At 39.4% G+C, this 13,169-nt stretch overlaps 2 protein-coding genes across 2 annotated transcripts in view; one reads left to right on the forward strand and one right to left on the reverse strand.

The window, feature by feature from the left end:
• Nucleotides 1-13,169, reverse strand: part of LOC140939250 (aldehyde dehydrogenase 1A1-like) — a 199,714-nt gene that overhangs the window by 22,921 nt on the left and 163,624 nt on the right. The window lies entirely within an intron of this gene.
• Nucleotides 314-2,157, forward strand: LOC140939251 (histone H1.0-A-like). Its single transcript, XM_073388830.1, has one exon. It carries the CDS (start codon nt 335-337, stop codon nt 893-895), a length of 561 nt encoding a protein of 186 aa, XP_073244931.1. The 5' UTR covers nt 314-334; the 3' UTR covers nt 896-2,157.

The raw sequence follows: 13,169 nt of genomic DNA on the forward strand, positions 1-13,169 counted from the left end.
TAAAGGACTTAAAAGATCAAATAGCTACAAGATTCTCTGGAGTTAAAGAATAAAAAGCTATACATCTCTTCCTTTAAATGCCTCAATTCGCAAATACTTCTGGCGATCATTTTTTTTGTAAATTGAATTTTAGTTTTTAAACTTTAAAATGAATAAAATACGGTGTTACATCACTTTATTCGACGATATTTTTGGTTAACTAGCACAGAAGCATCGTTCGCCATGTTCGATCTCTGTCTCCTCAGTGGTCCGCATAGAACTCATATACATCACTGTGCGACCTTCGACTCTTCAATTCTTACGTTTCCGTGGGTATCGTACGAACTTCTTCGTTATGTCTGAAGCAAAGTCACCAGCTAAAAAGAAGCCAGCTGCGCCTAAAAAGCCAGCTGAGCATCCACCATACATTGATATGATCAAGGCTGCCATTGTCGCTCTAAAAGAGCGAAATGGTTCTTCTCGCCAAGCCATTGAGAAGTACATCAAAGCCAACTACAAGGTTGGCGAGGTCGGCTCACACTTGAAGATGGCTCTCAAGAGAGGTGCTGCTAGTGGAAAGTTGATACACACCAAAGGTGTTGGCGCATCTGGCTCCTTTAAGGTCGCCAAGGCGGAAAAGAAGGAGAAGAAACCAGCGAAGCCAAAGAAGCCCGCCGCAAAGAAGGCAGCAAAGAAACCAGCGGCTAAAAAATCCGCAGCAAAGAAAGCAGCGGCTAAAAAGAAGCCAGCGAAGAAGACACCAAGTAAAAAACCCAAGAAATCGGCAGCGAAAAAGCCGGCAGCAAAGAAACCGGCGGCCAAGAAACCTGCGAAGAAGACACCCGCAAAGAAACCTGCCGCCAAAAAGTCCGCCAAGAAATCTGCCGCCAAAAAATCTCCAGCTAAGAAGAAGTAAAGCGCGACACTTCTTTACAAACAAACGGCTCTTTTAGGAGCCACCACATTAGAAAAAGCAATAACCAATTATTTAATACCACCATGACTATGTGTCATCAACTATTAGTAATCGCGCGCAAAGCATTTGTTTCATAAGCCAGCCACGCAATCTCTCAGAAATTCTCTAAATACGGTTAATTCTGGCCCACGGTAAAGCATCATTGTACAGGAAATTGTTCTCTTAAAGAAACTCCTAACTGTGGCTCCTGCTGGAGCTCACAATATTTTCATTGGACCTCTATAATATCAGACCTATTTAAGGTTCCCCTTTTCACTAAGACCTGTTCTCACTTTTACAGAGATCATCGTGCGCACGTGTGAAGATAAAAACCGCGGGGAATCTTTTGACCTCTACTAAGCTTTTTGAGAAAAATCCACTTTTAAGCATAAAACAACCAAATCTGGCCATTCAATGTAAAATCAGGTGAAAAGCGTGACGAGCCTAAAACGGCGGAGTTCTCCGGCCGCGCGGAGCGTGGACCTGAAAGGGGCTATGTCGCCCTATTTGCTAATATTTTTTTAAAAACGGTAAAACTTGTTTTCGCATCAATTGAATCCAAAAATAATGGTCCAGTTTTGCTTTTGAAGACTATTTTTAAGCATTGAAACTTTTTCCTAAGGTCTGTTGAAAGCCATGGCAAGTATGGAAATGGATTGAAACTTGAAAAAGTGGGTGTACTTTTTCAAGTTTTATTTCCTGCAGGTTGTCGATCTCAAGCAAACAGATCTAATCAGCTAGAAATATTGAGAACAAATAAACGAGAAGTCCAAAAACTACTGCAAAGCTGATAAAAAAGTGTATTGAAAACTTTTTCAAAAGGCATTTCTGCTGGCCAGACCAGCCTTCTTCAGGTTTACAGACTGCGGATGTTACTAAATTTTTAATAGGAATTACAAAATTATATTGTAATTACATATAGACTGATAGAGAAGGTGATAATTATACAAATTTAATGCTATGCCAGCAAAAATTGAAAACATTTTTTTTGATCAGTGCTTCCTGATGAAATTTGTTTGATGTCTTCTTAATATCTTTTTTAAACTGAACATTTTGTGTATGGGTAAAAACACCAAGTAAAATAAAAGGCAGTCTGTGACTGCATGTAACTACAAAAAAAAAACCACCAAGTAACTGACTGTAAAAAAGAATTGGTCTAAAACAGCAATATGCCCAAAACATAGCCGCTTGTAAGACTTTCTCAAAGTCCTTCACTTCTCATTTCTGGTTCTATTAACAGGCCATAGTGCTTTTTTTGCTTGCTTTTGGCACAGAAAACATAAAAAAATCTCCACTTACTCTGAAATGTCAAATGAAAATCTGCCACTCATCAAGCTTTAACTCATGACAGAGGGTCCCTATTAGTTTCATTGGCTAATTTTATTCATGTAATTTGGGATTTGAGAGAAAAGAAGAGAGATGTGAGACATGGGACTGGACGGTTGGGAAAATGTTGTTTCAAAGAAGCACGGTAAAATTATAATGATAATAACTGTGGGATAAAGCAAAAATTTTGATTGCAGAGACCAGTTTGAAGAACTATTTGGGAACCTCAAAGTAAATGTTGTAGTTAATTTTTTATCTCAGGTAATTTTTGTTTTTCTTTTGTTTTTGGGTATGGTAATCTATGCTACTGAAGTTGAAACAAAGGAAAAGTAGAAATTGCCTGAGACAAAAAACTAACTACAACATAAACGTAGTGGAGCCAGGAGCCCATGACCCGAGCAAGCATGTAATTTCCATGAATTCGTGTCATAGTATGTTTACTAAACACAATTTTGGCACTAAGTTAAAAGATTACAGTCAAACCCCCGCTTTATGGACAGCCGCTTATTAAGGACACCTCCTTATTATGGACAGTTTTCTTTGTCCCTGGGGAAAGTCCATACATTGTCTTTAAGTTCAATCCGTTTAATACAGACACCCGTTAATAAGGACAACAGACACTTGTTTCTTCCCAATGGACAGATTCTCAAACATGCTAATAGACATAGCATAGCCTGTGTACAGACATCCCCTCTCCCTCAGAGGAAACGTCTGTACACAGGCTAACATAGCAAAGCTTCCATTTTTGCAGGAAAAACTGTTCTAAAATGTATCTAAGAATAAACTGGTTCATTAAGACCTGGTGACATGGCATGATAGTATGGAAGTTCAGGGTGCAAAGAAAGTTAGTTTTATGGCATGCCCATCAGCTGTATCTAACACGTACTAGCCCGAGTCATTTTAACTAGCCCCAAAAAAACTTTTGATGAGCAACAGTTCTTCTGATACAGTGGCGGATTTAGGGATCTATTTTGGAGACCGTCCCCCCCCTCCCCCCTTATCTCAGGGTCTGGATGACTGCCCCCCTCCCCCTTATCTGAAGGTCTGGATTCGCCACTGTGATAGGCAAGTTTACAACATGCTTCACTAGCCCAATAGCAAAATCCACCAGCCCTGGGCCTGTCAGACATGACCTTCTTTGCACGCTGGAGTTATTCACTCAGAATTTATTGGGCTAGTATATAGCTGGCTTACCATGCAATCATGGACAAGGTATCAGCTGATTGTACTTTCATGACTTGTAAACTAACAGCCTTCTCTGCTCTTCATCCTTTTCATGTTTTAAAAACTGCAAGATATTATTCATTAATAGAGTAGGGCTATGTCATAATGAGTTATCAAATTTATAATTAGCTATCTTTATCAAAAAGCCGATGGGGCCATCCATGCCAGGAACTTCTTCCGAGCATGTCTTTGCACTAGAATGTGGAACAATGAACTAACGGCGATTTGCAATAATAAATATTGAAACAACTACGAGGCCCACTCACCTTGATTAGAGCTTTGAAGACTGTCCAAAATCCAAAATCTTAACGTAGCAGGAGCTGAAGAAAAAAGCTACGTTTCCAAAAATGGCCATCACTAGTTCTGTTCTTCAGAACGAGGTTGGTCAGGCTGATTTTAATCTTTAAACACAGGCATCCCAGACTCTCTGGGAGTTGCAAAAAGGAAACAATCCGAAATTCGTTATCACAGGAAAAAAATAACGGATTCCCATTTATGGATATTTTAGGGTATTTAAAGAATACCCACAAAAATCCCAAATTTGGAAGAGTGAGACAAGTCCCAATCAGGGAACTTGGTTGGGAATTCCGTGGTTGGGACTTGTCTCACTTTGCCAAATTTGGGATTTTTATGGATATTCTTTAAATACCCTAAAATATCCAAAAATGGGAATCCGTTATTTTTTCCTGTGATATAAATACAAGGAACAATGCACGACCAGTCAAATTTGTTTCATAACTATCCTTCACTCCATCATTTTCCTACAAAATAGACGAGAACCTTACCTTCTTCTCGCAAAGCTAGTTTACGTCGGTTTCGTGGTGCAGACCTCGTAAGAAACGGATTCCTTGCAAGGCGAACAAACATACACATCTCAAAGTTTTCCCAGGTTCGACCAAATCTTATAGAAAATTGCACAAATCGCATCCTAATTTTTGCCCAACTTGTGACCAGAAAGCACCGCTTGTACGTTACAAATCGTTGCTAGCTGCTTTTATGCCCTTTTCATTCATGGGTAAGCACTCGTTTCCATATCTCAAACCGCCCTCTCCCTTTTCACTTACACTTACATGAAATTTCTAAGTTTCTTGACTCAGAGACTTAGTTTCTGGTCAACAAATGTCGTCAAAGTGGTTTGAGATATGGAAACTAGCGTTCACCTCAATCATGACTTCGGCCGCCATTTGTGGTGAGTAACCTGGCCTTTCGGCCGCTGAGTTAGGAAGAAAATCTGGACTGGGAACTGCGAACTACAGACTAAGGATTCCGAACTGGGAAAAGAGCATGTTTTTTTTCAAATCACCTTTTCTCCCTTTGATTCTTTTTCACAACGGAAAATTTTCTTCTTTTCTTTATTAGCTCTTATAATATGTACGAACAATACATCTCGTTTAATAAAGCAGAATGTCGTCAATTTCTGGTAATGATGGTTTTCGCAAAGGAGAGAGATTGGAGAGATGAGAGGTTTCTGGCTTTTTTAAGATTGAGGGTGTTGTTTCCAAACAGTGAGCCCGATCAGTGGTGAATAAAACCCGGCCTCTATTTCCACCAAAAAGGGCCTCGCAAAGATAAGCTTAAGCTAAGATAAGCTTCACCATAATTCAACTCGGGTTTATCGCTGATAGAGTTTGTTGTTTGTCTCTCAATATTCACGTTTCAGGTGACCTTTGTAATTGATAAGTCACGAACAATAAAAAGCGACTATCCGGACAGAAAACAATCAACAAGCGCTATCAAATCTTCTTTTATATTGGGTTAAGTCTTGTTTTCACTGCGGTTTACAAATGAAAGCCACAACGCGTTATTAGTTTGCAACAAAAATGACTAAAACTAAGTGCGTGACCTTATTGATCGCAAACAGTTTAAAAGTACACGTATCAGTATTTGGTGATACCAGCTATCAGTGAACATCCCTTATTTCCTGTTTTCACTGCGGTTTGCAAGTACAACCACTTCTCATGTGCGTGACCTTATTAATCGCGATCATTGAAAAAGAGTACGTGACTATCGTGAGCTTATCGTGCGAGACCGTTTATAACGACAGCGAACACTATCCTAAACGGTGTGCAAAAACAAAAGCAACAGCTCGCTATGGAACAAAGTCAAGGATTGTCCTTTTTATACAATGGATTGGGGCTAAGGAAATACTACCCAAGGAACAGCCCAGGGAAATATTCTTTTTTTCATTTAAGCCTAGGTGTATCGATGTCATTGCATTACATCTTTACTTTCTGCTTTACCAACAGTAAACTGGGAGCAGCCTCTCTTTTGTTCAAAAATCAAAGAAAACGAGTGACAGTCCTCGAGATATGCAAGAGTGCGAGCGGCGAAGCCTAAAGCAGCGATTCGCGCGCTGTCACAGAATGCAAAAGACGGCAGACTGTGAATATGTTAAAATGGCTAATTAAACGTTTGTTAACGTTCTATTTCTTCGCGTGCAGATGCAGTTCTGATATTAGCTGCTTCTTGAAGTAAAGGAAATGAGTAGCCAATGAAAGGAAGGAAAACTGATTCAACTGTTTTTGAGATTTTCCTGGTTGGTTGTAATTGATATGATACGTTGCACCTGCCGCGAAACGTGCTGTCAGGTCTGTGTTTTTACCGACCGTTTATTTTTGTACAGAAGGAGATTGAACCGAGTTAGTATTTGCCGAACGCATTTTCCTAAGCTGGGCCATGGCGGCAGAAAATTGTTTATCAACTATTCTCATAACTACAGCACGTGGTGTACGGTATGGAATGAACGCTACCTGTGGAAAAAGCAGAAGTCGTAAACTGAGTTCCGCTGAGTACTTTTGATATCGCCTATCAATTTCCATGGGGATTAAAGTGGGCAGCCAAAGAAAGATTAATGTTGTAGCCGCATGGTTCATGTTTGCAAACATTGTTTTCGTTATTTGAATAGCCCAACCACAAGAGCCAATAAGTCTGTCGCTGGTATATCAAAAGGTGACGTAACGTAACTTAAACACTTAAACCGAGTGATAATTTATATACACACCGACTCCAAAACTAACTACAGGCCTATGTTTTCATCAAGGATTTGATTTCTCTATGCAATCATCTTAGTGATGAGACTAAGTTGAAAATTGTTGAATACTTCGGCGGCCTAACCGTCAACAGGACGGCAATTTGCCTTATAAATACTTCACTGTAGTCCATGAACTAATACAGAAATCATGAATACTATTATCACAATTGAGGAAGATGTTTACATTGTAACTCTTTGGCAGTTCGTTGTTATATGAAAAACTCTGCCTTTTCCAAAGTTCACAGTTTTCTTTACAGCATAGCAACCTTGATGTTTTTTACAAATTGGAATTGCGAAGAAATAATCGTAAATAAAGATGTAACGAAATCTTTTTATGCAAGGGTTGTTACTGAGGCTGTTGGGAAATCTTGTTATGTTAAATCCAGCACCGCCAACCGTTAACAATACTCCTTGGTTGTTTGTAGCTTGTTCAGCCTTGGGCCCTGTGGGTTGCACCCTCCTACTGATAGCGCCGGGGTTTCGACCAGTTTTTTCCGTTGGCATTTGTGTAATGTTTCTTGAACTGGAAGTGCCTGGTGGTATCAAGGAATCTGTAGGCTTTGCGTGGACGTAAGTAAGATTGCTTGATATCAGGGCCATTGAAATAAAAACGAGGAAATCAAGGGAAACCTTGAACAAATAGAAAACAATCAACCGAAGTTGACGCCAATTTACCCAGATCAGGGGCACCCAACGTCAATTTTCGGAAAATATCTGTTCCATGCTGTTCGGAAGACGATTTGAGATCTAGAATTTTCGGAACATTTTTTGTAAAATTTCTTGCTTGCCTACCTCTCCTAGGATTTTCGAACATCTAAACATTGGTGTAATTGCCCATTTTTAACGGATTTTTACCCTATAAAGCTCACCTTAAGAATTTTCGGGAGCCTTTTTTCTGGCTGAAATTTTCGAAAAAGGTAAGTTTTGATCCCTATGATTTTCGGATCTCGAGACTTTCAGCTAGGAAATCCGAACAGATGAAAAATTTTTAGGGGATAAAAATATGCCTATATCTACCGTTTAAATACTAAAATACGTTTAACAATGCTATGTTTAAGTAGCTTTAAGTGGTTTTGAACTATATTCTTGTTGGGTGCCCCTACCAGATGTCTTCTACGTGATGGAGTACGGCTTATATAATAAGTTTTGTGATAGGCTGCAAATTCTTAGGAAACTGCATTTTTATAAATACGACCGTAAAACTCTATCACGAAAAGATTTTAACAAAATATAATTCCAGTCAACTGATGGCTTATTGCACAAGATCATCATTCTAACTATTGCTTTTGCGGATGATGGTGGAAAATTAAGGAAAAGTGTAAATATATAACCCAGTTCTAAAAACGTACCTAAAAGATATCAATTTACCATGCATTTCAGCTTCATTACTACAATTACTGTGATAGAAAAGCTTATCAAGTGAATAAAATCCCACCCAATTGAAGAACGAGTAAATGCAATCGGAAGACGCTATACCTTTTGCAAGAGGTTGAACATTGCTCTTTGTCACTTTCGGGGGAGTAGAGTAATCTGTCTTTTAACTTTCTCTAAATGTATTTTCCCTCAGATCCACTATTTATAGTTTTGTCTTGGATCGTGTGATAATTTTCCGCATTGCCAGAAATCGTGGACATTTCGCGCCCGTGATTAATTGTCAGCGGAATCTCATTTCCAAAATGGCGGACAAAGACGATCGTAGTCAGGGAAAGCGTATCCCCTGCGATTTGTTAAATAATTTGAGCTCTGTGGATCTGTTTTACGAAGAAAAAAGCTGGAATAAAACACCTTGAAAATGTTAGGTTTATACTCGGTCGAGCGGCTGGTAGCAACAAAACAGTACGCGGATGTACCTTTCGTGACATTTCGTGACAATTTTGTTTTAAAACCAAGCCTGGTAGGCTAATCGAGGATTTTTGAATGCCTGGAACCTAGTTTATATCCCGTGAAGCATAAGCACACTCGTTAACATCCGTCGAAAGGCCCTCTTATCTTCGGTTGGATTCCGTAAACGTATGACGTCACGCTCGCCCCGTGGTATATATTTACCTGTGACTTATGCGCTCAGTATAAAACATGGACTGCGGACTGCGGACTACGGACTGCGGACTGAGTATAAAATACGGACTAGGTATAAAACGCGGACTGCGGACTTCGGACTGGGTATAAAATACGGGCTACGGACTACTTTGGCAAAAACGGTGCTAATTGGTTCTAGGTAAGAAAAAATAAGATCAAAAGATCGCTAAATAGCAAGACACGTGAGTTAAAGTTGTAAGAGGGTCTCAATGGGGTGGTGGCTTTTACGGTTATCGGCTAAAATTTTGGCTCTTTTACGGCTATCGGTTAATTTTTTTCAGTTACGGTTAACGAAAAAGTTAAAAATTAACTTCTTTGGTTTCAAAAAGTTAAATATTAATTAACCTGTATTTTTTTGTACCTTATTCGTACTAATTTTCGCGAGGCTTTAATTTCGCGATTTTCACGATTTGTAAAAAAATCTCGAAATTAAAGACTCGCTAACACTAGGATACGCGAAAATTAAACACGCGAAATTTAATACACTTCTATAATTTCTTTAATCAATGATTAACTGCGTTCACAGCTACATGGTAATTGTCATCAGTCTATTTATCATCTACTTCAGCACTTTCTTCATCGAATCACTCATTTCTTGTTCTTGTACATGTAGCTCTTTTAAAACACCTTTCGTGCAGTCATCAAAATGTCCATTTAGGTCAGGCTAAATCATTAATCATTACAGAACTGTTTGGCATAGGTACTGAAATTATATTTTTACAATTGACTTTTACAATTGACTTTTATTACAAGGTAGAACAATATTGCAGTAGCATCTGATTGATTTGCAGTATTTGCTTGTTTTGTCTGATTATCAACGCTATTTCTTTTACGTAATTGCAAATCATGGTTGTAAATCAATCGTTATTTAAGTGATCAATCAATAAAAAAACGGTTTTCTAAGTTTGTCTTTTGTCAATTTTCGCGAAATTAAATGCCCTAAATTGATCATTTTTTGCAAAATCGCGAAAATTAATGCTCGCGAAATATTCGTGTTCCAAATTCGCGTAATTAAGTGCCTGCGAAAATTAGTACGAATAAGGTATCTTTAAATCAAAATAAAGGTCTTCGGATCATCTCGGGATGAAATAAGCTATTCTTTTGAAAAATTTTAACATTTGATAGATCATACTTTTTATAAAGTATTGCACTTCTGATATTATTTTACACATGAAAATGTCAATAGTCAATTTAAAAATAATCTTTGTGAAAAAGCAAAAGCAGACACGCGAACGCCCAACTCAAGGCCGGGGCGCGACATTCATTATAACAGAAATGGCCGTTTTCACACTAGAGAAGGATTATTCGTGTGAGACGGGTTATCCGTTTGATGATTCGCGTCAGATAGGTGATACCTCTTAATTTGGCAATGGAATAGTTTTAATATTGAATAAACAATCCGCCTGACTTTTGAAGAGAGGATTATCCGTTCCAGATAGCCTGTGTACAGCCGCCCCCTCCCCTCAGAAAAAATCGGAGAAGGGGTGTCTGTGGGGAGGGCGCGACTGTACACAGGCTAGTCTCAGACGGATGATCCATTCTAGGTCTAGTGTGAAAACGGCCAATAACAAAATTCCCGTGTCCAGTGTTTTTAATGAAAGCGAAGGACTGTACGGAACGACTGTCTTGCCGTTGCCTTGTCCGTAGGCCGCATTATTCCGCGCGGCTGATGCCTTTCGGGTCATGTGGTCCAAGCGAGTTCGCCACTGAAATGCCTTGACCGAGATTGCGTGGGAAGACGCCGAACAGGGACTAGTCATGGCGATGTCTACCGTAGCGTCCGAGAAAAACAGGGAAATGTTGTTTATCGGCAACGTGTTTTACAAACAGTGACATCTCTGCGTGTTGTTTCACTAGTGTTTTGAGGGCACGGCCTCCTGAAAATTGCAAATATTAATCCCCAGCAAGAAGCCACACTTTCGCTATGGAAAAAATTAGTTCCCCAAGAGAGCACCGGAAATGGAGCCTAGGTCTTAGTTAACACCTAAAAGGCGCTTCGCCTAACGTGCGTACGGAGTCACACTAGCCGGGAAATAAAAAACGCAACCATAAGTGAGTTTAGTACCTTCCTTAAAAGTAGCAAATCTAGAGAACACTTTCTTTTACGGTTAACTCTTTTTTACGCTATTTACGGCTAACGGTTAATTTTTTTTAATTTTTACGGCTTTCGGCTAAATTTTTGGCCGTTTTACGCCTATCGCGGTTAACCCCATTGAGACCGTCTTGTAAATACTCCTATAAATTCTTGGTGGAGGTGTGCCGCCCGGTTCTCTGAATCATGAGCCAGATCAAAATGCTATTTTCTTCACTCATTTTTAGACCTTGTCTCGGTCTCTAACAATCATGAAAGGGTCAGGATCAGGGGGGTACTCCCTTATGTAAGGGAAGGGTAGGGGTTTTGGGCCTTTTTGGTCTGAAAACACTTTGCCCATTTTGGTCTGGAATCGGGTATGGTTTTTCGAGGGAACTACGGGAGCATACATGAATGGACGTATTTATCGTTTCACTTCCAAATGAATAAGAACGAAATAGAAATGTGCGAATTCGAAATGCATTTGGAGAATTTTTTGTTTTGTTTCCGCTCTAACTTGGTAATGATGACATAATTTTGGAACAAATTATAGCCACCGTATTGTGTCTATATATTTCTTCTATAAATAACAAAAGATCGTTGCTCAGATTTCAATCAACAACGGCCCTCACTAACAGAGGGTGGTCTGCCTGTGCTAGGACCATTCAAAGGATGTTATTCAGTAACATCTACTGAAAGGTCCGTTACCCCGCGGAGCAAGAAGAGGCTTGAAACTTCAAAACATCCTTTAAACGGAGAGAGTGACATCTTCTTGTTTGAATCAGTCGAGGGATGATCGAAAAAGCAAGACAAGACCTCGAAACAAACATCAGATCATCAGACAAATCGGAGTATACGATCGACGCAGAAGAAGTCACAGGTAAATATATCCCACGAGGCGAGCGTGACGTCATACGTTTACGAAATCCGACCGAAGATTAAAGCGCCTTTCGACTAGGCTTTTTTACATTATGCTTTTGCTTCCCTACTAAAATGCTCCACCTTAATGCTCCATTTTTCCCACTAAAATGCTCGGGTAATGCTCATTATACAAACGGTTTTTTTAATTAATTTCAAAGTTTACACTTACAAAAACGTGCAAGTGTTGCAAGTAACAACGACTACGTGTACAAGTTCATAAATACACCCAAAAAAACCAGCTGTATTAGGTTTTTTTGTGAATTTTGAATTTTAGTCTTCATTTTGTTTTAAAAAGCAGGAGCTCATGGGGCATGGGGTCCTGAAAAAAGTTAATTTCTATTTTATTTTTTCGGAAAAATTAATTTTCCGGGGAAAATGCCACTAAAATGCTCGAATAACGCTCAATGCTTTTGTCTCACTAAAATGCTCGAAAAAATGCTAGCATAATGTACAAAAGCCTACTTTCCACCCGGAACCAACGAATGGAAACAATTTTATTAGTCCGTTAGCGACGGGAACGCTTGGCCTGGTTTGAATGTAATATTAAAACACAGGTATCCCAGACTCTCCGGGAGTTCGCTGGAATACTGCAGAATGCATAGAAAGGAAACAATCCGAAATTCATTATTCTGCCTTTCTTATTGAACGTACAGCTCAAAATCTGCCGCAGTGAGAGACATATGAATATAGGATGGACATGATTGCACGCTACTAGTAAAATAAACACAACTCAAATAGACTAAAAAGCAAAGTAAAAAACACAACACAACACATCGAGGGTCATCGAGTCTTCTAAAAAGGAGGACGAACTAATAGCCTTCCCTTTCGAACGCCTGCCACGCACAACTACCATAAATTTTGACGGCGTCAGGTGATGATGAAGATATTCTAAATTGGCGCCAAAAGTCGTTCTTAAAATAAACTGACCCCAGTTGTTCTAGCCTGTAAACAGACGTTGTTTTATTTTTCTTTTCGTTCGTTTCAAAAAAATCCCCTGCGGTTTATATTTTATCACCCGCGCTCGACGGACTTTGAAGAGAAAGTAGAGGGTCTGTGAACAGGCTACAGTTGTTCAAAAGGGTGACATAAAACGCTAGAGCATAAAGGCTCCTGTTGATAACGCTATCCACACAAAGGAATGGATTCGCAATCAGGTGTCTGTGCGAACAGGAGCCCATCAGGTGCGAATAGGCCATCTCAGAGTTCCAAAAACTATCACTTCCAAACCTAGACAAAATTTTAAAGATTTTAAGGGAAAATTTGATTACCGTAAACTTTCCCCCCCCCCCCCTCAACATTTATAGGACCATCTGCCCGTAAACAAAAAAACACGTCCTGTTTTAAGCCCCCCTCCGCCTCTAGCATGCATCGAAATAAATTCAACTTTTTACAACGTTTTGAAGCTTAAAAGCGATCAAATAAAAGTATTTTGATCCAGTTTTCGAGGAGAGGGAGAACCGGAGCACCCAGGGGAAAACCCCTTGAAGAAAGGACGGGAAACAACAAGAAACTCAATTCATAAGTAATTTACTTTTTTTGGCTGATATTTTGGTTTACATCCCTTGATATAAAACTTTTGACCAAAA

The sequence above is a fragment of the Porites lutea genome, chromosome 5 (genome assembly GCF_958299795.1).
Source record: "Porites lutea chromosome 5, jaPorLute2.1, whole genome shotgun sequence".
Classification (NCBI taxonomy): domain Eukaryota; kingdom Metazoa; phylum Cnidaria; class Anthozoa; order Scleractinia; family Poritidae; genus Porites; species Porites lutea.

What these genes read in the sequence shown, in the direction of transcription:
- LOC140939251 (XM_073388830.1), top strand. Translation starts at nt 335, where the DNA reads ATGTCTGAAGCAAAGTCACCAGCTAAAAAGAAGCCAGCTGCGCCTAAA.